The sequence below is a fragment of the Arvicola amphibius genome, chromosome 10 (genome assembly GCF_903992535.2).
Source record: "Arvicola amphibius chromosome 10, mArvAmp1.2, whole genome shotgun sequence".
In the NCBI taxonomy this organism is placed as follows: Eukaryota; Metazoa; Chordata; class Mammalia; order Rodentia; family Cricetidae; genus Arvicola; species Arvicola amphibius.
The window spans coordinates 7,570,112-7,597,617 of record NC_052056.1 but is presented as its reverse complement, the minus strand read 5'-3'; the positions used below and the strand labels follow the sequence as shown (position 1 = coordinate 7,597,617).

Sequence of the window (27,506 nt, the reverse complement as noted above, 5' to 3'; positions counted from 1 at the left end):
TGCCTAATAATACCAAGAACTGGCAGGCTTTAGTAACACCAAGAACAGCCTCGGTCCAAGTCAAGGGCACTGGCCGGCTTTCCTGCAGCTCGATTAACTTTTCATGTATCGGAGGGAAAATGGTGGCTCTGTCCCGCTCCGTGAGTCATTTTCTGCTTCTGGCATCTGAGTTCTTGCCCACTTCCTGGTCCTTCCACAGAGAGGCAAGCCAGAGCTGAATGGGAAGCCGTGACTCTAGCAGTCGGAGTTTTTTTTCTAGGAGGGGCAGGATCCAGAGGCCATCTATGGGAACAGCCTCCTGACCTTCCAGCGAAGCTATGATAAGCAGGCCCCCTGTCTGGAGACCCACAGACGAGCCCGGGTGATTCTGACAGAAATGAGTTAAGCAATGTTGTCCCTGGGGCCCACAGCCCAGCTCCGGATGTGAGCCTCTGGCGGACACTGGCCTCCATTGCTACAGTCATGGCCAACAGGACCAACGCCTCTGTCCCGTACACCAGCTATGAATATTACCTGGATTACTTGGACCTCATTCCTGTGGACGAGAAGAAGCTGAAAGCCAACAAGCGTAAGTTAGAACCTGGGAAGGCAGCCAGGCAGAGGCTGGGCCCGAGATGAAACGTTCTAGGCTTTGTCTCCACTTATTAGCTCCAGAAGGCTCACCCGGCAGCAATAATACAGCACACACAGACAGGAATGAGCCAGGCGCGGGACTCACAGTGCACCTGTAACTTTCAGGCGTAAGTTTATGAATGAACTCGCTATAAACTAAGCAGAATGGTCCTTTTACAAAACACATATATTTATTTGGGGGTGGGGGTGCCACAGGGCATCTGTGAAGGTTAGGGAAGCTTGGAGAAGGTGTTCTTTCTCCACCACATGGGTCCCTAGCATGGAAATCCGGGTGTCAGGCTTGGTGGCAAGCACCTTTAACCCTGTGAGCTATCCTGCTAACCTGGCAGAATGTTCTTTTAAGACAAATGCACGTGTGTACACACAGCACACACACACAAACTTTCATGCTTTATTTTCTATTCATTTTATTAGTGTATATTAATTGTACAAAATAGTGGATTTTGTTATAATAGTTTCATACGTGTAGATATTTTATTTCTTTTGGCCTTGCTTCTTTGAGACGGCATCTTATATAGATTTGGCTCGGTTGGTACTCACAGAAATCCTCCTGCCTCAGTCACCCGAGGGCTGGGACTACAGGTGTGCATTGCTATGGTCAGCTATGGACTTTGACCATATTCAGCCCCCTATTACCCTCCCTCATCCCCAATTCCTCCCCGACTCCCCCTTCCCCAAACAGTTGCCCCTCCTATTTCTATGCCCTTTTTCCTCTCACCCTGCCATGCTGGGGGTTAAAGCAAGAGCCCCCACCACTTGGCTATACCCCGCCCCCCCACTTCTCTTTTGAAGGTCCATTTCTTGATGGAGTTGCATTTGTTTGGGGCTCCAGTAAGCTGGGCGAGTTTCTTCAAACTGCAGAGTTCACTTTTCCTCGCTGTCCATATTTAGATCTGGGAGACGTATCCCCCCACCTCTAAGATGTAAGTCATAATCTCAGCTAAACTGACCACAGCTGCCCAGCATTGCTGCTCTCAGGGACAAGCATGCGTTAACATCCACTTCTCGTCTGCTTATTCAGCTCTTGAGCAACTTGGCGCTTTACGGATGTTCTTCTCTGATGGGTCCAGCTTCTCGGCCAAGGCTAAAGGTCAGCTGAGGCGATGGGCAGAAAGGCACAACCCCGGAGCAGTGCACTTGGCTGGGGACCTGCCTCTGCCTGCTCCATTAGATGTCTTGGTTCTGGGGCTATGTCCCACAGCGTAAATGGAATGTCTCAAAGGAATGGAATAATGCCATATGGAAAGGAGATGGCTGGTTACAGATCAGCCCCAAACACATAAATGCTAGGGTTTAAGACAGGAAGCACCAGCCAGGCAGAGCTCCTGGACAGCCTTTTAGAAAAGCCTGTAACTTGCAGCATTGAAATGCAGGTGCCCATCCATGTTTCCTGAGGATTTCCCTTGTTCCCAACACTACGGGAAGCCCTCCGTGGGGACTTGCATGTTGTCTGATGCAAGGTAGAGAATTGTGACGTTCGGGGCAGGTTTTTGCACACGTGACTCACTATGAAGAAGACTTAGTCAGAGGGAGGGAGTAGCAGGGCTGGAAAACATACCTCCTTGTAAATATTGTCACGAGTTCTGAACCTGAGGAGATGTGCTGATCTGGACAAAAAGGAGGTCTGTCTTCAGAAAGGCTTTGTAAAACAGAACACTATGCAGATGCAAAGCAGAGATTTTCGGACACTGGAACTTTCTGAGGGTGGAAGATGTCCCACTTGGCCACCACCTGCTCTGTAAAGCGGCTCTGCTGTTTCGGGTGGGAGGATTCTTGGCCATCCTAGAGTCTGCAAGCTCGGCCTTGCCTGATGGCCCAAGTTCAATCCCTGGGACTCATGTGGTAGGAAGAGAGAACTGACCCTACAGGACTCAAGCAGTAGAAGAGAAAACTGACCCTACTGGACCCATGCAGTAGGAACTACCCTACAGGACCCAGGCGGTAGGACCCATGCAGTAGGAAGAGAGCCGACCCTACAGGACCCATGCTGTAGGAAGAGAGAGTTGACCATACAGGACCCATGTGGTAGGAAGAGAGAGCTGACCCTAGAGGACTCAGGAGGTAGAAGAGAAAACTGACCCTACAGGACCCATGAGGTAGGAACTGACTCTACAGGACCCATGCAGCAGGAAGAGAGAACTGACCCTACAGGACCCAGGCGGTAGGAAGAGAGAGCTGACCCTACAGACTGTTCTCTGACCTCCATACACTGTGCTGCGCCACACAATACATACATGTGGTAAAGAATATATTAATTTACAGGCTGAGGAGGGGGCTCAGCATTTAAAGCAAAGGTATGAGGACCAAAGGGTGGATCCCCCACACCCATATACAAACTGGGGATGGTTGCCTGATCTGTAATCCCAGGACTCATAAGGCAGGATGGAAGGCAGAGAAAGGAAAAATCCGGGAATACTCATGGGCTAGCGAGCCTGGGGTACACATGAGCAACAAGACCTTGTATCAAATATGGTAGACGGCAAGGACCAAGTCATCTGACCTCCACATGTGTGCCGTGGCAGACGCACGCCTTCACACATGTCACAGACACACAATGTTAATTTGCATTTGCGGTGCCCTGGTTCTTAGGAGGCTAGTTCTAACTATGTCACAAAGGATAAAAGATTAAGTTTTACCCCAAGTCACCGCTGTTGCCTCAGAAGAAAGGAAATCGGCACTGAGCTGAAGGCTGTGGGCTGCCACATACAGCGACAGGTCACGATCTGGTGTGATCCTGTTATAGGCACTTTATAAGGGCATTAGCCTTGTAGTTTTCAATGCTGCTCAGGACTGGTTCATGGAGATATGTCAACATATGCAGACAGGCTTTAGAAGAATCCCTCGAAGTTGGAGGGTTTGATTTTGCATCCATCCCCCTCTTGGATGCCAAGCTAAGAAAACCAATCCTATATTCCAGTCTTACAGAGACAAACAAATTATTCTGGTAAGATGGGTCTCCAATGGCTAGTTACTGTTCCCATCCAGAGATCAGTGAACCGGGTGGCCCTCCCTAGCGGACAACAGGCTTCAGGGCTCTATCATCTACCACCATGGTCCACATGTCTCCTTCCCTTTAATTAAGTGTTAAGAAGATTTGTCACAGCACAAACAGACCTCTGCCAATACCCTGCCTCTGTCTATTCATCTGCTGCTCCCAGAGCTCAGGGAAGGGGAGCAGAAACACACCATTAATCAATCTCTTATGAAAACAGCAGGGGACTCAATGAACACATAACATAACTCCCTTCTTGCATGGGGAATGTCAGCTTCCGACTTTACCCATGATTTCAGTGTCTTCAGCAAATGGCCCACCCATGCACTTGACATAAATCCTGAAGGCGACATTTAAAGAAAGATTCACAATGTTTGCTTTGGAACAAACTTTCATCAGATGTCCTTGTGGGGCACAATACTTGGAAGATTCTGTTCCCGGACCCTTTGACTTGAAACTGACTTTAGACTGACATGTGGGTTTTCTGGGTGACTTGCTTCTGGGCACCAGCTAGAGGAGGGCTGTGGATAATTGACGAATAGTTACACTTTGGGAAACTATCTCTCTCCATGGAGGAACGAGAGTTTTCATTTGGATTTGTCCTTGCTGTTGTTCTGGTATGTTCCATGAGAAAGCCATGGTAAGGACCATTGATGGCAACTCACAGAAGAGCGGATGCAATACGAGGTGATGGCTCTCTTACACACGAGCCTGCAAGAGCAGGGTGGTGAGGTGGCCCTGTGAAATCCTCAGGAACCGATGAGTTGGGGCTCACTCCTCTATCTTTCCCGAGACACTCCAGGCTTCACTTGTGACCTTACAATCCACAGCTGAGCAGAAAACGAGAGTAAGGGAATAAGGAAAGATGCAAGGTTCAGGAAGTTCAGCTGTGGCTGGAGGAAGACCGCAGGACCAGTCCTTCTCATTCCCACTAGACAGAACTAGCCAAATAGGAGGCTGGGAGATGTAGTTTTTATCGCAGACAGCCATGAGCCCAGATGAACCAGGTAGAGAACAGACCCCAGGACTGATAACTAGCACTCGTACTAGTGACCTTTGTTCTGACCCCACTTCAGCAAGGTCAGAGGACACTGTGACACCGCATCGCCTGCATGAAACTCCCAACGGCAACAAGGATCTTAGTGTTCACTGAACAAGATATCACGCCAGGGAATTATCCTAATACATTTATTTTATTTAATCATCCAACTTAATTGGCACTTTTGAACACAAACAAATATAGAAGTAAGAAAATAGGACTTAAAGAGATGTAAGAAAATGTCACATTGACCAAGGTCATAAAGAGAAAATGCAAGAGTCAGAATGTGAACGTAAAACCAATCTGCCTGGGTTTCTACTACTTTGTTATTCCCCAACCAAGAAAAACACATAAGCAACAAGCATAGCAACACCCGAGGCCGACTTCCTACCAGAACCCTGGGATGCTGGTGGTGTCGGACAACACCAGAGCTCACTCACTCTTGCTGCACACTGAAGCACCTTCTCTCAGGGGCTTAGTCAGCTCCTAAGATCACCCGCTAATGGCCCAGTCAATGCCCGAGAAGCCGCTGAGAAGTAACAGAACCTCTGAGAGTTGAGGCCTAGTGGATGGAAGGTGAGGTATTGGCCGCATGCCCTCGATGAGAAGCCTGGGGTCCTGGACTCTCTTTTTGCTCCCCAGCTGCCGTGGAGTGAGCGGCACCATCACCTGCTCTGCACCACGGGCCCCAAAGTGACACACTGAGCAAACACAGACCGAGGTCTCTAAAACCATGACCAAAGAAACCGTGCCCGGTCAGGGATCTTGTCACGGTGTTGTGCAACTGACACACTCAAGGTTAGTGAGGAGCCCTAAGACACAAGGCAAAGCCCATTCGTGCTTGCTGGAATTTGTCTTTTAACAAGCAGGGTCTTGCTATGGTGGCCAGGCTGCTCCTGACTTCTCAACTCCAGCCATCCTCCTGCCTCGGTCCCTAAATAGCCAGGACTAAACCACGTAATGTCGCACATGGCTCAGACCCTGGTAAACCCTGTTGGGGTTTGCTTCTTCACAGTCCATAATGTGAACTGGGAAGGAAGGAGAGGAAAAGAAGGGCAGAGGAGAGAAGGGAAGGAGGGGTTGGAGGTGTGGGGCAGAAAGGAAGGGAAAGAGGGAGGGAAAAGAATGGGCAGGAAGACAGGGAGAGGAAGCTGGGGGTTCTCCATGGATGAACTGGCTTTGTTCTCAGTCCAGCCAGGGGTTCTGTGTAAAAACAAATCTGTGGGTGTGAGAATCTTTCAGACGCTGGGGATGACGGTTCTTGCCTTTAGAACAAAATGTTCCCTGTGAGCACTCAAGATGAACTCTCAACAGTAGAGAAAGAAACTATTTTTCTTGGCTTTCTTTTTTCAAAAGAACATAACGTAGCATAGGAACTGAGCAGTGGCTCCTCATCCTGTTTGGGTCTGACAAAATTCAGATCTCACTTATCCGGAGGCAGTAGGTTCCAGGCAAGGGGCCGTCTCATTTCCTGCTCAGAGTCAGGGATAATGCCCAGGGCTGTGCAGACAGAGGAATGAAGCCCTTGTCTGCGAAGGGCCTGCAGCTGTCTTCTCTGAACTTATAAGGACCTGTGTGCTATGGACCTCACATTTTAATCGTTTTTATGAAGAGGAAAAGAGAGCATTAATGTCCACAGAAATTACCCATCCAGAAGAAAATCCCCAACTAAAGTTTCAGAAAGCACATGATCACACGTGGACGATTACAAAATAAACTGAACTCTCTGAGAACATGGGTATGTCATGCTGAGAAAGCCAGGGCGTCTTTTGAAGGGATGTTATATAAACTAACCACTGTGGATAAGGGGAAGGTTTTTACTGTAGATATGCGCAAGAACAGTCAGAGGCATCCAGAAGAGTCCAGGGCAGAGAAAGTAGACTGAACATGGCCAGCAGACCTGATGTGGCCAGGGCTGTCTGCCAGAGGGAGACCAGGGAACAGAGAAAACAGTGAGCAGGAGCAGTACAGAGAATGTGGTGAGAAGAGCTGACTGTAAACAGAATGAGTGGCTGGGGGAGGGAAGCCATGAGCTGGAGGGGGTTTGGGGAGGAGGCGACAGGAGCTAGGGTGCCTGAATGGACTTTGAAAAGTGTGCCAGGTGCCTGTGATGTTGAGGGAGCCAGGAGGCCAGCATGAGCTTTGAAATGCTGATAGGCGCCACAGGTAAGGGAAATGACTCTGTTGGCAGGTGGGAACTACCTTCACAGGTTTCTGAGGAACGCTGGCTTTTACCTAACTGCCAGAAATCCAGGCTGAGCTCATTTCTGGATATCTGGACTGCCTTTTGGGGTTTGGAGAATTGGAGTTTCCTTTAGACTTGACATGTTTCAGCTTAGGACATCCACTATGACCTCATTTTCTACTTCCCAGGAGCCCAGAGGTCCCCTTAAAGTGCTTAATGTTTCTTAGCTTGGGGCAGAAAGGCGAGAAGATACAAAAGCTAGCGTGGGTCTTTGTTGTCCTTGCCTCCCTGGAGTGTAAATGCTGTAAAGGACTGAGATTACAATGCTCCTTTTCAGGCATTGCATCTGGTATGTGTGTACATGCACGTGCAAGCGTGTAATAGTCTAGTGTGCAAGTGTGCATATTATCTATATAACCAGAGTTCAGTGTTGGGTGTCTTTCCTCAATTGCTTGCCACCTAATCTGAAATAGGGTCACTCACTGACCCTGAAGCTCAGCAGCTCAGCAGTTGGCCTGGCTGGCCAGCTAGCGATCTTGGGGACCCACCTGTCTTCACCCCTGATTTCCAGCAGCAGGGTTACGGATGAGCACCTGGTTTTTCCATGCATACCTCAGGTCCTCATGCGTGTACAGGAGGCTCTCGAATAGCTGAGGCCTCTCCTCTACCCTCAGCCTCATTTCTGACATTAACTGTTCAGGTCCGAGGTTGTCTACTTTTGCAAATTTTGGTTGTTTTTGTTTCATTTATTTATTAATTTTAAACCTGTCAGGGTCATGGGAAAACAGAGCTGACACTTCAAATATGGCCAGTGCTATATATATCAACTGACTGATCTGAAATAAAAACTGGGTACATACTAAAAGTGGACAGACCTTTCCCCAGAACACAGCAGCTGCTTATACACAGCCATGCTGAACTGGGCCTCCAGAATCTTCCGGATAATTTAAAGCTGATGCAGTCTTGTGCACGCTCTATGCACGTACCATACTGGACATGAGCATCTAAGGAGGTTGGTACCCTCTGAGGGAGCCTTGAAATGGCCGGGGAGTCTGAAAAGCAGGGATGCCGTAACAGTCAGAGCCCTACACATCCCTCACAGCACAGTCATTTCTTCTCTCATTCGTCTGTACATTCATCATTATCTTCTGTCTGGATGAGGCACGGACCCTTTTCTTTGTGCTAGCTCTCAGTTGCACAATTCATACTAACGGAAGCTTGGGTTACAGTCTGTCTTAGTTAGGGTTTCTATCGCTGTGGTGAGACACCAGGACCACAGACTGGCGCTTACAGGTTCAGGGGTTTGGTCCATCATCACCATGTCAGGAAGCATGGTGGCGTGCAGGCAGACAAGGTGCTGGAGAAGGAGCCGAGAGTTCTACATCTGGAACTGCAGGCAGCAGGAAGACAGAACAGAGTGACACTGGGCCTGGCTTGAGCGTCTGAAACCTCAAAGCCCACCTCCCGGTGACACACTTCCTCCAAGAAGGCCACATCTACTCCAATAAGAACATATCTAATAGTGCTACGTGATGTGGGATGTCTCTCTGAATGCTGTAAATATGTTTTATTACCATTGGTTAATAAAGAAGTTGATTTAGCCAATAGCCAGGCATAACAGAGCCAGACAGGAAATCCAAATAGAGACACAGGGAGAAAAAAGGGTGGAGTCAGGGAGATGCCAGCAGTTGCCAGAGAAGCAAGATGTGAACACCATGGCCATACGGCAATATACAGATTAATAGAAAGGGGTTAATTTAAGATGCAAAAGCTAGTTAGTAATAAGCCCGAGCCATTGGCCAAACAGTTTGTCATTAATATTAAGCCTCAAAGTGGGTATTTGGAAACTGGCAGGTGGGAGAAAAATCTCCATCTACAGCTACTTCCTGTGAGCCTGTGGAGGCCCTTTTCATTCAAACTACCATACTATCTTCAACAGGCTCTTTGTCACACATTGAGGGGTGTATAGATTCCCCCAGGTCGGGCATCTTGTCCTGAGGCTACCCTACTGGGGCTGTCAGCAAGGCTCAGAGAGGGTCCTTGTCACACACAGAGAGAGATGCACACAATGAGAAAAGGAAGTTATAAAATCACTACTCAGGATTCTTCCTCCAAGCAACAGGGTAGCCAGAGAGAGCTTGTGGGAGCCCCAAGGTTCTATTTAGTTTGCCATCAGTTGGCATCACCCTAAACTGAGAAAAGCTACTGGCACATTTCCCTCTTTCTAAGGTTGTTAATGGAGACCCTCCCAGCCAATACTGCCGAGGCACTGGCTCTGTAATGCCTGGTTTCCTGACTTCTTGCTGAGGCCCAGTCTGCTGTCAGGCTGACACAGTTGATTTTTTTCCTTCCTATAGATTCCATTGTCATTGCCTTTTGGGTGAGCCTGGTGACTTTCGTGGTGCTCCTCTTCCTAATTCTGCTCTACATGTCCTGGTCAGGCTCCCCGCAGATGAGGTAAGCAGGAAGGTGGGAGCGCGGACAAATGCAGATGTTAACCGATACTAGTGTAGGGCATGTGCACACATTCACACACATCTGCACGACGGGACAGCGCCCATCCGTGCTAACCATGGCCTCACAACGACAATCTATACACAGAGCAGTGGTTCCACAAGTTTGTGGGTACGGCCTGTGACATCTAGAGTAAGATTCCCTTAGGATCCACTTCTTAGCAGTTAAGAGCACTTGTTATTTTTCCAGAGGACCAAGATGGGTTCCCAGCACTCACAATGGGCAGTTTACAGGGCTAAGACATTCTCTTTGGGCCTCTTTGCATAGCACAGACTTACTCTGACACACACAGAAAGACAATTACTTTTAGAAATCTAAAATGGCCCCCAAGGCACTGTGTGAGGCTCCTTCCCTCCCCTGCAGAGAAGGGCTTCAGCACCCCAGCAGCTCCCCTCCCGCATCCTCGTTTTGTAGCCACACGGAGAATGGTTCTCCAGCTTAGCTGTCCCTGGCTCCTGCTCACCCTGATGTCACTTAGGAGGCAGAATCTTCCCATTTTGAGAATAAAATCTAATGCAGGCAGGAAGCAGGGGCTAAGGTTGATGCCAGACACTCATGGTCACTGTCCCCAGTACCCCGAGGGCCTGGAAATCCAGAAGACAGACTGTTTAGCTAAAGACACACTTAGTGTGGCCAGAGGAGCTGACTCGGATCTGTGTCTGGCTCCGGTGTGAGAAGAGATGAACACAGAAGCAAGGACTGCCACTGAAGGAGGGACTCAAGGCCTGACTCCCAACAAAGCTGACTTCCCCAGGTACAGGGCAGGCGCAGAGGGACAGGGGAGGCCTCCACCTAACACCTATTCTCCAGCCAGTCCCTTTGACATTTGCCTCGTTCGCTCTGTCCACAGACACAGTCCCCGGCCCCACCAAATATGCCCATGGAATCACAGCCTCCACCTCCCCTTCTGCCTCCAGAGGGCCTCCCCGCAGACAACAGAGGAACCAGGAAGCAGAACTGGCTCTGATCAATGGTTACAGCAGGAGAGTCCCTCCGCCTCACCCCCTGCACCTCTGGCTCTCCCCTGGGACCCCCAGAGCATCAGCTGACCTCAGGGACGAACAAAGTGGTGTAATGATGAGCAGCCTGGAGACAAAACTTCTCAACTGTAGAGCTGACGCCAGGGAGCCAGTCAAAGTGAACTGGTAACTCAAACCAACATGGACAGCTATGTCTTTTTAAGGCCATTTACAATGCAGCAAGAAACCCACTAGGTCAAAACCAAGTCTACAAAGAGGACCATCACACACACGTTAATATTCTAGCTAAGATGGAGAAGATGCCCCAGACATAGTTATGCTGTTGTTGAATATGCTTAATCTGCTTGCTGCTTACATTTGCTTTGGGATGAATAGGAAAATAAAACCTGAGTATTACCCTTTGCTTTGCCTCTGTCATTCCCTCTGCCTGAGAACACTTGGTACATGTGAGGATGCTGGGAAGTCTGCAGACCTCCCGCATGCCCTCCCAGGCCAGCTCTGCTGGATCACGCTTTCCCTTCCCAACAGTCTTTCGAGACAGAGCCCACAGAGCTTGTGAGAAGCAGGGCCTGCATCCAGGAGCCAGCTAGCCTCCAGCACTGTCCCAGAATGCTGAGTTCTCGAAGCTAGCAAATGGCTTCCCATTCTAGCTGCCGCTTTAAGGACCGAAAACAACCAGGTCTCTAGTACCAATGGCCCTACCTGAAGGGGGAGAGAGCATAAGGCAGGCCCAGAAAACCGGCAGTGTACCCGCTAGCACAGTCGGGAGTCGGTAGGTTTTCTTCTTAAACAATGGCTTTCCCTTTCCACCACCGTGTTCAGGCTAAGGCAGCCTCTTGGTACTGACTGGGGTGGGGTGATAATAACACCACGATGAGCAAATCCCTTCTGTAAAATGTTACCATCTTTGCAAACGGCCTACCTACTGAACATCACTCACTCCTGGCACTTTAACCATCCCTAGACTCCCTCCATTCAGGGCAATGAGAAAGTGAGGTGTGCAGCGACTGCTCTGGGAAGGAGGAAAGCTGCCACAGTACAGAGAGTCCGTCTGCGACCACAGACGCGGGCTGTGGCTCTACAAGGCTGGCTGTCCTACTCCATGCCAGGTGCGAAGACCACAGCGTGAGGGGTCAGGCGTGCTCGCACCAGACTGGGGAGGGCGAATCTAAACTATAGGGAGAGGAAAGAAGGGGAGCTGCTGAGCTCACAGGCTGCTCTACAATCATGATCCCCCATTAAGGCACTATCTCTACAGGCACTGGCCACAGGCTGTGCCAGACGAGGGGAAGGAAGGGACATGACCCATGACCTCTCACCATGTCCTACCCAGGGTCAAGACAGAGGAGGCTGATGCAATCAGACTGCACATGTGCACACCTTACAGGAATAATCACACCCCACCCAGTCACCGGGACCCATGAGCCCAGGGGATGCTGAGGACTGGAGCTTGTGCTGGACTGGGGACACTTGCTGGGGTCTGGTGGCCACTTCTTTGCATTCAGAAGGCCGGCCTATAGGGACATGCTCCAGATCCTGTCTTTCCAGCCACTGTCCCTCTGTGTGCCACTCGTCAAGAAACCGCAACCTAAAGGCACCTTCCACCTCAGTGTCCTGGGGCTCCCGTCCGTCCCTGCACTGAAGGTGAATGGCTGTCTGCGGATCAGGACGGCACACACAGAAGTGCAAACACTGAAGTCGAAACCGGTACTATACACAGCACACCAGACACTAATCCACCAGCTCACAAACGGCAGCTCAAACACAGGGACCAGCATACAGAATAGTTCATCTGCACAATCCATGAAATTTCACACTGACCTCTACCAGAAACAACACCTAGTAACAGTGAGCCATAAAAGTTAATTATGACATTAAAATGTAGGCCTCTCAATTAAAAATTGTTTGTAAAATAAAAGCAAAATACAAAGTGACTCACAAAAATTGCTATTTATTATCAAAACATTATAAACTCAAAATCCTCTTTGAAATATAACTTAAAAAATATATCGTCTTCCCAAAGTAGAGGTGAAGGCATTTTACCTTAGGGCACAGTGTACCGTATTTAAATAAAACAGCAAACACAGACAGGAGCTCACTCACTTGTTCACGGGAAGCGTCCTATGCTGTCGCATAGAGACAACTGTAACCATCTGCCATTTGCATTCAAAGACACGGGCTTTCACATTTCAGCTCTAACACCATGAACCCATTCTGTACCTACGAGTGCCACCTAGGAGCTTCCTCTGCCAGGAGGGTGGCAGCCACTGAACGCTCTGTGAGCTCATGGCCTGGTGGCCCAGCTACTACAACTGTGGCAGTAAGGTCAGCACCTGAGCCTCTTGTTGGTCAGCTAATTCAGTCCACATAACCTTCTTTCTGGAAGTAGTTGAATCTATCAGTTCACGCCTCCTGGAAACCTTGGCCTAGACTTTCTGGAAGCTGCTGGGGAGCTGGTCAGCAGGGGTGAGTCAAGCGTCCGCGTCTGGGTGGAGGAGTCGATGTTCCTGCATAGTGCAACAATGGCCTCTGCCTCACCATGTGGCCAGCGCTTTGCAGTCTCACCGGCCATTCTGATGTGAGCGAGGAAGGTGTCTGGCTGCTGGGCCCCCAGCCAGATGTCCTTAACATACAGAGACACCAGGAACACTGTGGAAGCTGGGGAGAGTTGGACAGGTAATTAGGATGTGCACTTGCTCAGATGGAAAGCAAACCACCCACCCATAGGGCACCAGGGCTTTGCACAGCTGCCAGATACACTATGCCCCGGCCTGCAGAAGCACAGGCGCGCATTTGAGTGAAGATGAATTTCCTCTTGTGCTATCCTTCCTGATCATCAAGGTTCACTTTCTTCTGAGGACTGATATTGGCCTTAAAAAAGAAGCTACTCCAAGTCCCATCCCGGTCAGAGGCCTCACAGTCACGGCCATCACTGACTTGGTTCACAGGCAGAAAGACTCTATTCCTGCTGCAGCTAGATGAGACCTGACAGGCCTTCTGCTCTCAGGTGGGGTCACGGGCCAGCCTACTGGCTTCTCCCTCCCTGTGGAGGCGTCCACTCTCCCAGATGGAGGGCACAGCCGCCACTCCACCTCACAGCCACCAAAGCCAGAGCAGGCCACTCATCCACTCACGCACAAACTGTATGTGCGGGCGTGGGCTCACGGGGGTATACGTGTACGTGTGTGGTCACTATGCAACACCAGACCACTGCTCTGTAGGATGGCGTGTCCCTCAGGCTCTAGGGGTGCCTGTCGTCATAAACACGACTGCCTCTAAGGAGGAAGCCGCTCTCCCTTGACATCCACTCTGTAACTCCCAATCTCGCGGAGGACTGACACTCAGAGCACCAAGCTGAAGAGCTTTCTAGCCTACCCTCTCCCATCGTATTTCTCTAGCTCTGACCAAAGAGTCCACATTACCTCGTTTGGCTTCATCCTCTTCGTCCAGACAACCAAGGCTCAGGGCCTCCACCACTGGGTGGAAAGGGCTATCTCTCCGGCCCTGGGCCGCCAACAGCTGCAGCATGATAGTGTTAAACTTGCAGGCCACATCCTGCACAGGCTCTGCCAGGCCCTGGACACTGCAGTGGCCATTATACAGCCTAAAGATGCCACTCGTCACAGCACTGTCCCCGAGAAGGTCTGCTACCACCACTGGGTGTGGCAAAACGTGGCTCTCAAGCCAGTCAAGGAGTCTTGTGGCCTCTGCCCTGCTGAGGGGGCACTCAGCCAATGACCGCAGCACCCAGTTGGCCACCAAAGAAGCAGCAGCGTGAGCAGAGTCCAGTGCTTTACTCCCGGGGGCAGCCTGGCCCACAGACTCCTGAGTGGGTCCTGGGGCGGGGTCAACTGGCCCCCAGTGAGTCAGTGTGGCCCTCAGGAGGTCCTTGCATGTTGCCAAACTAGATGCTTCCAGCTCAGGCTCAGCAGCCTCCTCCACTTCTCCATGCCTCTTCTTTCGGCCTCGTGGGCCTTTGGCATGGGCAGCTGTCAGAGGCTTGTTCTTATCCTTGAGCATTTCTGTTAAAGATAGGAAAAAAGTGAGGTGGGTTGCCACATCCATACAGAGTAAGTATGTGTGTGAGTGTGTATGTTTGTACGCGAGCGTGCACACACACACACATAAGGCGTTGGATCCTTTGGAGTTGGAGTTAAGGGTGTTTCTGAGCTGCCTGATGAGGGATGAGGGCGTTGGGGTACAAACTCCAGCCCTTTGAAGAACACTAAGCACTCTTAACTTTGTCTTTTGAGACAAGGTTCTTACTGGACCTGGGCTTATTCATCTGGCTGAGCAAACCTCAGACATCCAACTTGTCTCCACCTCCTCAGCAGAGGGATTATAAACATGCTTTGCCGTGTTCAGCTTCTGTGAGCGTGTGTGTGTGTGTGTGTGTGTGTGTGTGTGTGTGTGTGTGTGTGTGTGTGTGTGCGCGTGCGCGTGTGCGACAAGCACCGTATAGGCTGCACTTTCCCCCAATCTGCTTTTCTGACTTCAGAGCAGCGAACAAGGGAACAGCTGCTCCTGGGCGCTCCTTCCCAGGCAAGCTCCTCAGCACTCACACCTCTGCCTGGGTCTCCATCCCCAGTGCTCCAACGCAGCAGTGCTGAAGTGAGCGGTTCAGGAGGGCCCTGATCTTGTGGATGAAGGCACTAGTACATTAATGCACTTAAGAGCTTACCAGGCTATAGGGAGATGTGGACACTGGAAGTAGGTTACTGGCGGTGGACCTTGAAGGGTGTGTCTGATCCCAGATCCTTTTTTATCTTCTTGGGCATTTTTCACAGTAACATGGAGTTAACACACTTGGGTACTGCCTTATCTAAAGGCAAAAAGGCCACCAGGCATTGGGGAAGAATTCAAACCCAGGTCCTCACTTCCGCCTCTGTGCCCCATTGCTCTGGAGCTGTGGCTAAGGGAGGGGCATGTTGGTGGACTCAGGCAGCAAAGGGCAGTAAGGAGGTCTAGAACTTACTCATTAGGTCCTTGACTTGGTGCTGCTCAATGATGGCTTTCAGGGCTCCTTGGAGCTTCATGTCTCTTTCAATGAGGCTCCACTTATGTAAGAGGACCAGGACATCTTTGGTGGAAAGTGTCACCTTGTTCACAGTGAATCGACCCATATCCTCGAAGGTTTTTAGGATGGTGGCCCGATAACTCAGCACAGACTCAAGTGTCCAAAAGAAGTTGATCAGCTGGGCAGAGGCCAAGGTGGGCCTGTTTGGAAGTTAATATTACAGACTGAGCAAGTCAACCCTGTCCTGACTAGCCCAGGAAAGTCAGGTCAGACAAATTACACTTCTTTTTAAGGCCAAACCAATGTGTGCTCAGGACACAGAAGAGGAAAAGTGAGGGAGGCACTCCAGAGATCTGGAATCTGAATTCTCTGCTGGAGGAAGAGAAACCTCTTTAGAAAGCTAAGCTAAACAGGGGAAGCCAAGCAGGAAGATGGAGGGTCAGGGCCAGGGGAGTGACCCAGCTCTGAAGGATGCTGATTCCTCTCCAGCTCAGGCAGGCTCTCTTCAGCATCACCACACAGGCAAAGCCTGAACGATGCTCAGTGGAGGGAAGAGAGCTTTCTCGTCTTTTAATGTCACCTGCTACACACAAGGTTGAATGCTAACAGTTATCAGTAGTGGGGCAGCAATGTGCCCGACAACCCCAAAATACAAGATACGTTGTCCAGCAGAATCTTTTTTTTTTTTTTTTTCTTTTTTTTTTTTTTTGTTTTTCGAGACAGGGTTTCTCTGTGGCTTTGGAGCCTGTCCTGGAACTAGCTCTTGTAGACCAGGCTGGTCTCGAACTCACAGAGATCCGCCTGCCTCTGCCTCCCGAGTGCTGGGATTAAAGGCGTGCGCCACCACCGCCCGGCTGTCCAGCAGAATCTTAATTTAATGTGGGGCAACATGAAACCAATTGCCCTGTTCTTTAAAAAAAAAAAAAAAAAAAAAAAAAGCCTCCAATTCTGAGTCCCATTCTACCCCACTGACACACGTCAGCCCCAACATGAGAAATCTAAGCACATGTTTTCTCTAACCATAAATCTGAGAATTCAGCTCCCAGAGCTGACGGACTGATGAGCTTGAGGATCCATGTACATGTGCATCTCTGGAGGCTGGAGAGGTGGTGGAGACGGCTTGTAGGTGCCCAGGCTAAGACTGAGGTCACAGAAAACACGCTCTTCTGTGGGACCTCATTTGTTTAAGCACGCTGTGTGTGTGTGTGTGTGTGTGTAACAGAGATACAGATGTTTTTCCTGCAGAAAGTGCTCTAGCATGATGCACTGTGGGTTCTAAGTCTGCTAAGCTTCCAGGGCCTCCATGAGAACCTTGGAGACGGAGATGAAAATAAAGACAGAGCTACGATAGATGTCCTGATGCTGGCACAGCACTCTGGCCCACACCACATCAGGCCGGGGCTCAGGGATCACAGCTGGGTTGTGAGAGAGATGCGGTGACCACGGGTGACAAGAAGGAACAGGCAGCAACAGCCCCACTGTCCTGGTTTGCACAGCAGGGAATTATCTCACAACAGGCTCACCTCAGGTGCGCCGTAAGCGCGATGAGGACATACAGGAACTCATCGACAATGTGCAGGGCAAGCATCTTCTGGGACTCCTGGGAGCCAGGTTGGCCCGGTGGCTGCCCGACCTGCTCTGGTGCTTTGTTGCCGAGGTTGGTCACCCACAGGGTGTGCAGCAAGGAGATCACATTGGAGAGCAGCCGAGTCTCCACAAATCTGAAAGACATGGCAGCAGCCTAGTCAGGGAGGCCAATGTGTGAAGGTAAGATGTGGACCACAGAGTAGGCCAGAACGCGGGTGACAGCCCCGCCTTTGACAGGCTGACCTGTCCATCCCTCAGCACAAAGCACTCCCTCTAAGTAAGAACAAGGTGCCTGACATAGAAATGCAGCATCAAGCCAGGACGAGGTTGCCAGACCACATTCTCACCAAAAACTGTACTAAGTCCCTGAAGTACAGTAGAAATAGCAGTGTGGTTATGGTAACAACTTGAACTATAAACAAAGTTATTATGGGCTATTATTATTATTATTATTATTATTATTATTATTACTACTATTAGCCAATTATGCCTTTAAAAAAAACTGAAAAGTCTTGAAGCTGTTGATGTTGGAAGACACAGTTTAAGCTGTTTCTTCCAGAAAGATCTTACTTTATTTGTCTTTTTGAGGCAGGGTCTAGCACTGTGGCCCAGCCTGGCCTCGAACTCCCTGAAATCCTCTGGCACAGTCTCTCGAGTGGTGGGATCACATGCATGGGTCATTCTGCATAAGAAACCCTAGAAAAATACCTTCTTAATGCCAATCTCCAGCAGTGCTTATTTCCAGTATGAACACCTAGTTTTGCTATTCGGAGTAAAAGATCACTGATTCTAACTGTGGTTAAAAACAAAGCAGTGAACGACCAAACCGTCCTCTGCAACAGCAGGGTTACAACGTGACAGAGCCACACCCTGGCGGGGGTGAGGTGCAGGCACCTCAAGAAGTCACCTAGGGCTGTAACAAGCAGGACAGTGAAACATGCAGAATTCCCAGGGCAGAGCCTGTGCATGTGCATGGGAGCCAGCTTCTCAAAGAGCTGAAAATTACTTTTGAAAAAGGAAAAAGAACAAAAAGACCCAGTGGCCCCTGGGCATGTTACAGTTGCCCTGTCACAGACAGAGCCCTCCTGACAGTGTTGCTGTGTCAGGGCCCCCAGTGATGGAGACTATGAGGAATGACAGGCATCTTCTGCCCAACCCTCCACCCAGCGCTTGACGACTCATCCACCTTCACTGGGCATTTCAACAAGCCTAGAAGCAGAGGCTCAGCTGATCCTGTGTCAAACAGCTGGCCACAGTGGCTGAGTGTGACATAAAGACAGGAAGGCTAGTGGGGTTCTGCCAAAGTGGATGCAGCTGTGCTTCAATCCAAGGAAGACAAGAGACCCCGAAAAGCAGGAGTTAATGGAAGAAAGGCCCTTTGGCTATTACCAGGAGCTGGACTGCAAGCTCGCAGGAGTATGGGCAGGACCCCATTGCAAACAATCTATTGATGCTTAAACCTTTAGAGGTTATCATGCAAAAAGCACTTACCTGCTCTCGAGGATGTGTAAAATCCATGTTAAAAGGCTATAGTCACGGATGACTTCATAGGCAGATCTGGTGATATGGGCAACATTCTGCAGAATTTCCAGAATCCAATTCTGCAAAGTTCAAAGAGTTGCTCCTTAGTGGACCAACAGTGATTTTTCTCTCTCACTGGTTTAACTTTTAATAGTTTTTAGATAGGGACTCACATTGGTCCCAGACTTCTGAGAGCTGGGATCACAAGCATCATTAGCCATAGGCCCAGCTCCAGAAGTGTATCAGCACACAAATGACAGAAACAGACTCCCAGCAGTCAGCAGGCCTGGGGAGAACCAACCCACAGCAGACAAGCACCATGAAAACCACACAGCCCAGATACAAGATGGTCCAGGTGGAATGCAGCACAGGCCAGTTGTGAGCTACTGATATCTACCCAAGGGAGACCATCAACACGGGCCTATCCGTAACTGTTTCTGAGCACCTTAGAATTCTCACTATCAAAATAAAAAGGTGCCATATTCAAATTCCATTTATTATGATGTATTCCTTAATCTTGACTGTCACCCCACATCTTACATGAGATGGAAATAAAAGTCTGCCAGGCTTTCCCATTTACTTCTTTCAGCAGTTGTGTATTTAGAAAACGTAAGATCAGCTCTCGGTCCTAGGGACAGTCAGGGACAGGGCAAACTCACTGGTTCCTAATGGGTGAGAGGAGGCAGTCCCAACTCCCTATTCTTATTTACTATGCTTTCTCCCAAATCAAAAGCAAATTAAGAATTAAATCTTTAATTAAAATTCAGAGTGCCTTTAACTTTTGAAGCTTTAGTGAAAACTGTTAACTGTCATTTACTTAGACGATGCTGACACCAGACTGTCAAAAAAGAGAGGGATCCTGCCTGAGGTGCCACTCTGAAGCTTGCAGATCAGTGCATGGTGACATGGGAAGGGACTCACGAAGTTATGACCTCAAACAACTAAAGAGAACGTGTTACTACTTTAGGGACTACATATGGTATAAACTTTTTAAGAGTCAACTTCAAGAATGGTCATGTCTGCAACCCTAGTACATGAGAGGTAAGAGGAATGTTGCAAGTTCAAAGCCAGCAACATCAACAGCAGACTTCAGGCCAGTCAGGGCAACAAAGTAAGACCCTGTTTCAAACACAAAGAGAGGCTGGGCGGTGGTGGTGCACGCCTTTAATCCCAGCACTCGGGAGGCAGAGGCAGGTGGATCTCTGTGAATTCAAGGCCAGCCTGGTCTACAAGAGCTAGTTCCAGGACAGGCTCCAAAGCCACAGAGAAACCCTGTCTCGAAAAAACAAACAAACAAACAAACAAACAAAAAAACCCAAAAAAAACAAAGAGAGTAAATTCCAGAAGAAAAATATAACTGATATGAACCAATAAAACTGAACACACAGTGTGACTGTCTACAGTCAACATCTATTTATTTGGAACATGGTTCATGTTATGCATTCCAGGCTGGCCTTAATCCTCCTGCCTCAGCCTTCTAAGGAATGGGATTCTTATACAAAGGTTTTATGTCTCCAGACACTACACGCAAAACTGGGAGCTAAAGGGTTCCTGTCACTCAGATGAGATAATTTGCATCTTGGCTTTCTGGTCAACTCCACAGGCTTATGATCAGGAACTAGCTCCTTTCCCTTGATAAAGATGCAAAGGTCTTTCTTCCTATCCACCACGGTGTGGTAAGAAGGCCACAAAGAAAATCACCTGTCGGGATGAACAATGCCAGACTTTACACACACACACACACACACACACACACACACACACACACACACCCCTGTGCTGTGAACCCGAGGAACATGCTCACCTTAGCCACTTCGTCACACAAGGGGCTGCTGAAGAACGACAGAATGATGTGGAACACCCCTCTCCTAGAGCACAGCTCATAGCAGTGTTTGTCTCTAATCCCCTGCCGTAGAATTCCCAACACCCATTCCTGTTCTGTTTTTTGCTAGGTCAGACAAACAAGAAAGCATCGTTAGAGAAGTTACGGCTCTTCTGTGGGACAAGCTAACCCCAGTGTTTCCAGGTGACAGCCAACAGCTCTGGCCTTACATCATTAAGAGTCTTGTCCTTTGATTCCATTATCAGCTCAGAAATCAAAGACCAAGTCAAATTAAACAGTAAGCCATGTTTAAGTGGGTGGGAGTTTTACAGAAGGGTATGTACTACTTAGTCCAGGGACTCAGCAAGGAAACACAAGAGGGATGCTAAAGGCTCCCAGACTCAAGACTTTTAATAAGCAGGTCTGGGAAGTGCCAGGACACAGGAGTGTGTCTGGCTTTGTGGGGCAGCACAGACGGTTCCTCTCTGCGACCTTGCTTTGTATAGCAAGCTGCATTACTGGGGGACAGAGGAGATGTAGGGCTGAGTGTGTAATCTTGTTCAAAGTCTATGGGGACCCTGAGGACTTGGCCACACTACCTGGAAATCAGAGCTGTAGAAGAACTGGTAAAAGCCTGGCAGTTTGTCCATGTTCAGGTTCTCGTGCGACAGCAGGAACTTGCTGATCTTCCAGTACATGTGCTCCTCTGAGAATACAAGCAGACAGTCACTAATGCCCTCGGTACAGCCTGGCAGTGTCTGGACTGGGGGATAAATCCCTACCCAGCAGAGATTCTGCATCCTAAGAACCACAGTAGATTGGAAACCCAAGACCACTTCTGCACACAGACTTCTCCACATGATTTAGGGACCACCATTCCTGGACTCAGCCACAGAGACAAGAGCACAGGGCCCACACTGTGTTTCTAGCCTCTCCCAGAGAGGGGCTGACCCAGAAAGGAGACTCAGACATCTGGCTCTAGAATACAGGGCAGGGAGAATACACATCTCTTTCTGCTGCAATCGCAAAGTCCAGCTGGGTGGCCTGGTCATCAACACATGGTCTTCCTTGGCAAGAGGACTAATGTGGACAACTATACCCCAGGCACCATGGGCTCAATGGGAGGCTACAGCGATGACCACCTAAACTCTGCTGTATTTTCTCCTAACAGACTCCTTTAAATCAGACAAGTGATAACAATTTAGTTTCCTCCACAAGTTTCCAAGGAAGGGAAACTTAAGTCACACGAATTATATCACAGATGAAAATCAGGCCTGAATTCTAAGAGCAATCTGACTACTAAATTGACTACGCACTGAGAGGCCTGAGACACGCTACCTCTCCTGGGGGCCTCAGATGGTGAGAGGATGGGAGAGTTGGTTGGAGGCTATTTTCTCAGCTGAGATTATGACCTTGCTGGACTAACAGAGCCCTGGGGCCTCCAATGGTACCAACCTTCTCATGATTTTTCTCTGGCTAAACCCAAACAAGGCCTTCTGGTGAATCAAGGCCTGTTACTTGCACATCCTTTCAGAGGCGGCCTGGTCCCCAGGAGCTGTGTTCCAACATCCTGGTTACAACTACAGAGTGACTCAAGTGCTTTCCAGCTGAGCACCTGGAACCGTACGCCATGGCTCTGCTACGCAGGGGTCAGCGAGCAGCAGTGTCAGACAAGCCGCTGTTGGCTCAGATGGGTGTGCGCTGTGCCGGGCAATCTACATGAGCTTTGGAGGGCACGAATGCGGACCCTCTCACAGTGCTAGAGACGGGACAGACTCCCAGAGCCTCAGTTGTGTCTGTTTCTTCCCCACCGGAAGCTATGAGGGTACCTGGTTTCAAGATCTGCAGTGCTGCCTTGGCAATGAAAAGAGCCACGGTGAAGGGGAGCCTCAGGTTCGGAACTTTAATTCCGTTACGGACAACGTCCAACAGGTACAGAACCTGAACAGAGGGAAAGATAAGCACTTTCAGGATGTGTTTGTTTGTCACAGTTCTGCAGGGAGGGTCTGTCCTTCCACTTGGGGACAAACAGGAAGCCACAGCAGGTTACTGTGTGCCTTCCTCTTGGAAATGCTCCTGCTTTCTTCATTTAGGAGCAGACCTGCACAGTGGGCGAGAGGAGCAGAACACTTCTGCCAATCTGCTCCTGTCCCTCTGGCACATGGGGTGTGGATAACAGTCGCCTTCACCAAAGACACACTCAACAGAAGACAAGCCATCTGTCTATCCACAAGAAACCAGTGTGCAAGGGACCCCTTCCCCACTGGACCCTGGGGTTAGAAGGCAGCCTCCCAAGGCTGAGCTATGCCTTCTCTGCACTCCTCCCCCTGCCCCAGGTGACAGCCACCTTCTCCAAAGCCTCACCCGCATCCCCACAGACACTCGATTCCTACTTACTTGTGACTGCTCCCGGAAGCGAGCTCCCTCCAGGTGTGAGTAGTAGGCTGCCAGCACAGAGTAGGCGGCAGCACGCATCTTGGGGTCATAGCTGCTGAGGGCTGCCACAGTGAGGCCCAGAGCATTTGAATCCAAAAATTTTCGACAATCCACCACAAATTCTACAGAAAGTAAATTATAGCATTAAACACATGATCCACATTTCATGATGCTTGTACAACTTTCGTTTCCATCCCACCAATGCCAGCTGTACAGGCTGGACACTGAGAACACTGTCTCTCTGGCTGCTGAGAGATTACCCTGCTTCTACGACACTGGTCAGTTCAACCACAAATGTTACAAGTTCAGCAGAGTGAGGGCAACACTGAGACCCACTGTGAACCTCAGCGCACGTCAGCAGAACGGGACACAGCAGGGGCCTGGCGACCCACTGTGAACCTCAGCGCGTGTCAGCAGAACGGGACACAGCAGGGGCCTGGTGACCCACTGTGAACCTCAGCGCACGTCAGCAGAACGGGACACAGCAGGGCCTGGCGACCCACTGTGAACCTCAGCGCGCTTCAGCAGAACGGGACACAGCGGGGCCTGGCTTTTGGGGCCTACTTTGTTCAGTCCTGTGCCTGTCCCATGTGAAAGACCAGAAGGAACAGAAAGTGGGAAACTCAGCCAGAGCAAACCAGTGGGGCCTGGGTCCGTTCTGTATACAAAGGATTTCCCTACTTCCACTCTGGCAACCTTCCTTCCTTTATTCTTTAAACACACAACAAAACTCTCTGTAGTGTGGTTCACCACGCTCAAACAAAAGCAACAGTTAAAATGTCTGCTGGGCTGGGGGCCAGGGCACAGCTCAGTGGGACAGGACTTGTCTACCACACACAAGGCCATGAGGTGATTCCAGCACTGACAGGGTCAGGGAGCGCCTGCTGGCTGACATCCCTTCGCTCTATGTGAGGCCTTAAGGCACCCCCAACTGCTATGAGAAAGTACAAGACAGCTGGATCACACACAGGGGGCCCAATCCCAGACAGCTTGATGCTCACCAACAGAACCTGTATTTTGTCAGCTCCACTTTAGTGGGAACTCAGGCCTTCCTTTCCCCAGGAATAGTTCTGTTAAAAAACTTCAGAGAGAGCTGTTTCCCTCGCTGAAAACTGAGTACCCTGGTGGTAATTCTCCATGAAGAGGCTTTTCAGGCTGAGCAGCCAGTGCCCCACAGGAACTAACAGAGGCGGACGGAGGCGAGTGTCTTCCATGAACACTCTTGGGCTAGACTGTCAATGCAATAACTGAAAGCTGAAGCAAAGACGGCGCCCGCTAAGACACAGGTGGAGAGAAGGAGGAAACCAGCAGTTTCTGGAGGCGGTTGTTGGGATACTCAAGTTGAAAGTTGCTGTTGAATAATCCTTTATGTACGCTGTGAATATTTATTACTCTCAGTGATTTAATAAAAAATAAAAGAGTGGACTAACTAATAGCTAGGCAGGAAGAAGTTATGTGTGAAAGTCAAACTGAGAGAATGCTGGGAAGGAGTGTAGGCGGAGACTGCTTGTTCATTCCCAGCCACCCAGACCCAGAATAATCAGACAGGAGCTGTATTAATTACAACACTGCTTGGCCAATAGCTTAGGCATATTCCTGGCTAATTCTTATATCTTAAATTAACCCATTTCTATTAATCTGTGATCACCACATGGTTGTGACCTACCGGTAAGGCTCCACCCAGCACCTGTCTCCTGTGGCGGCTACATGGTGTTTCCCTGACTCCACCTTCTTTTTTCCTCTCTCTGCTTGGAATTCCTGCCTTACCCTATTCTGCACTGTCATAGGCCCAAAGCAGCTTCTTTATTAACCAATGGTAATAAGCATATTTACAGCATACAGAAGGGAATCCCACATCCAAGGAGGATAGAGATGAAGGAGTCGTCAGCCATATGCAGAAGAAGCAGGATGTGTACAAAATGAGGTAACAAGTCATGAGCCACTTGGAAACAAATAAATAGAAATGGCAAATTTAGGTTAAGAGCTAGCTAAAAACAGGTCTAAGCTATGGGCCAAGCACTTATAATTAATAATAAGGCTCTGTGTATTTAGGAGCAGTTGGCAGGACAGAGCTGACCCATGGTCCTGATGAAAAACGTCACCCACAGGAAGTGCACTGACCAAGATCAGAACAGGCCAGTGACTTAGAAGACTGCAGTGGAAACTATCTGAACGCAAATACAGAGGCAAGACCTGCAGATACAGGGCCTCCGCCTCTCAAGCCACCCCAGCGGGCTGCACAGTGCAGGAGCTCCAGCAGTGCAAACGCGACACAGAGAAAACCATGAGAACTCAAGTCCAAGAACGAAGAAACAACCGTGAGGTTCACAGGTAACGAAGAAACACCATGAGGTTCACAGGTAACGAAGAAATAACCGTGAGATTCACAGGTAACGAAGAAACAATCACGAGGTTCACAGGTAACGAAGAAACAATCACGAGGTTCACAGGTAACAAAGAAACAACCGTGAGGTTCATAGGTAACGAAGAAACAATCGTGAGGTTCACAGGTAACAAAGCAAGGGTTTGAGAATGGTACAAAAGTCAAGGGCACTGGCTGGTTTTATCAACCTGACACAAGCTATAGTCATTTGAAAGAAGGGAGCCTCAAGAAAATGCCTCCATAAGTCTGGGCCGTACCCAAGCCTGAAGAGCATTTTTTAAGTTAGGGACTGAAGAAGCAGGGCCCAGCCATAGCGGATGGTGCTATCCCTGGGTCTGTAAGAAAGTGAGCTGAGTAAGTCATGGGCATCAAGCCAGTAAGCAGCACCCTCTATTGCCTCTTCATCAATTCCTGCCTCCAGGATCCTGCCTGCTTGAGTGCCTGTCTTGACTTACTTCAATCAAGGACTATCATCTGGAAGTGTGAGCCAAATAAACCCTTTCCTCCCCAACTTGCTTTTTGGTCATAGTGCTTTATCACAGCAACAGAAACCTACCTAAACACTGAGGAGGAGAAATGGCCTGTGCTATGGTTAGCCCCTTACACAATGCATGAAGTAAAGCGATCTGGCTGGAGGGTGAACTGTGATCAACCATATGACAAGAGTCCTAAAGCAATCACTCCCACCCTTAGAAAAGATAAAACTGCATCAAAACTATGATTTCATTAGGTATACACACTGTACACACTTCAACTAAAAGAGAGATGGTCAGATTAAAACCAGAACTCATTACTAAGTACACACTGCTTATGAGAACCTACTTGATGTTAAAGCACAGACTGGAAGGAACAACCAGGTAATGTACAGACTCAGATTCACAATCTCTAACAGCTGATGAATTCTGATATGGAAAGAGAACTAGGAAGTTTTTTAAAGCACCAAACTGTAGATAAAAATAACATGTTTTGGAAAACAAAGGTAGTTAAGAGATAACTATGTACTCATAAACAGAGTATGTTTGGGAGAGAGAACAGTCCAAACATTTAATTTACACTCAACGAGAAAAGCTAAAGCTCTGATGGCTGGCATAACTTTAGTAGCTACTGACACTCTAAGACAAATGAATTTTCCACATGTCCATGAGGAAAAATTAACGTCCTATTTTGTGACTTTGCTGCTCTATGGTCTTGGCTTTGTACTTATGGAAAAAGGAGGCCCTTGGGTATAGAAAATATACGGCTATTTAAAAGTGGTTATAAATGCTGCTCTATCTTAAGAACCTTTTGGACAGTTTTCAAACCCTGAGACGGCTTAGCCAGGACAATGACTGCAGAGAGCATCAAACGCACCCAGGGCCAGTGGACAGTCATGGTAACTGTGGCTCTGAACTCCAGGAAGTGCACCTCAGCGTCTTTTATATGACATCCCCGGTCACAAACTGTAAAAGGTTCTTTACAGAGAGCAGAGTCCACAGGGCTGGTGCGCTGGGCACTTGGCAGTGGCACTTGGCTCACCCTGTGCTGGCTGCCTTGGCAGATGCAGCCCCTTCTGTCTGCACCAGAGCTGCTGTGGAAGAGGCATCTGTCACTGCCACTGCTAACAGCCTTGGCTGGCCTGTCTCTTGGGCAAGCACTCAAAGTGGGGGTGGGGGGTAGTAAGGTTATGAAAACAGGTTCGCAATCTCCTCAAAGGGCGGAAAGTGGAGCAGTAAGACAGAAGAATCAAGGGCCTGACTTAGGACAAGGTCAGCAATACCTGACCATGGTGGAATTGCAAACAGACTGCTGGGGCCTCTTGCTACACACATGTGCAAATAAATAAAAAAAAGGGAAGCCATGTCTAGAAGTCAGATGTAGCAGTTTTTGACTGTGCGCCTTAACATTTTAATTTTCTATCATCTAAATTTTAAAACATGAATGCATGTCCAACATTAAATTTAATTAAATTAAATTCTCAATTCTGGAAAAAAGAATCAATATCCCTTGTTCTTCCAAATAAGCATAGCTAAAGACCTTGAACATAACATTAAGTTAATCCACAGGCAGGCAAGATGGCTTAGAGGATAAAGGTGCTTGCTGAAAAGCCTGGCAACAGCTCAAGGCTCTAGGCCCGAGAAAGGACTGTGTGTCCCTAGGCCCCCGATTTGGTGCTGAAGAACCCAGCCACACATTCAAGACAAATAAAACCCTAAAATGATGTGGGATGTCCTTCTGTATATGTGGTGCTTTCACTGGTTGATGAATAAAGTTTTTTGGGCCAATGGCTTAGCAGAGTAAAGCCAGATGGGAAATCTGAACAGAGATATATAGAGAGAGTAGGCGAAATCAAAGAGGAGCCATGTAGCTGCCGAAGTCAAAACCTTTCTGGTAAGCCACAGCCTGGTGGCGATACAAAGA

General features: G+C 49.0%; 2 protein-coding genes across 6 annotated transcripts in view; one reads left to right on the top strand and one right to left on the bottom strand.

Annotated features, from left to right (window-relative positions):
- On the top strand, positions 1-10,744 carry LOC119825408 (melanocortin 2 receptor accessory protein). Of its 2 annotated transcripts, XR_006020900.1 has the most exons (4): positions 527-568; positions 9,207-9,306; positions 9,936-10,117; positions 10,214-10,350. XR_006020900.1 is itself a non-coding variant. In XM_038346253.2 (3 exons), exons 1-3 carry the CDS (start codon positions 463-465, stop codon positions 10,410-10,412), a joined length of 405 nt encoding a protein of 134 aa, XP_038202181.1. In that variant the 5' UTR covers positions 1-462; the 3' UTR covers positions 10,413-10,744. The 2 variants fall into 2 exon arrangements, 1 of the variants encoding a protein (XP_038202181.1); XM_038346253.2 differs by lacking the exon at positions 9,936-10,117 and having other exon boundaries at positions 1-568; positions 10,214-10,744.
- Positions 10,745-12,278: 1,534 nt separating this feature from the next.
- Urb1 (URB1 ribosome biogenesis homolog) overlaps positions 12,279-27,506 on the bottom strand; it is a 60,105-nt gene continuing 44,877 nt past the window's right edge. For 2 of the 4 annotated variants that reach the window (XM_038345916.1, XM_038345918.1), the window contains 9 exons: positions 22,688-22,848; positions 22,120-22,231; positions 20,890-20,996; positions 20,273-20,416; positions 18,439-18,548; positions 16,884-17,081; positions 15,319-15,560; positions 13,766-14,365; positions 12,279-13,001 (listed from right to left, as the gene is read on the bottom strand). In XM_038345916.1, the coding sequence (XP_038201844.1) occupies positions 12,742-13,001; positions 13,766-14,365; positions 15,319-15,560; positions 16,884-17,081; positions 18,439-18,548; positions 20,273-20,416; positions 20,890-20,996; positions 22,120-22,231; positions 22,688-22,848 (1,934 nt within the window). In that variant the 3' untranslated portion in view covers positions 12,279-12,741. Of the gene's footprint in view, positions 13,002-13,765; positions 14,366-15,024; positions 15,214-15,285; positions 15,561-16,883; positions 17,082-18,438; positions 18,549-20,272; positions 20,417-20,889; positions 20,997-22,119; positions 22,232-22,687; positions 22,849-27,506 lie in introns of those variants that run through there. The other 2 variants (XR_005287186.1, XM_038345919.1) reach the window with 2 other exon arrangements.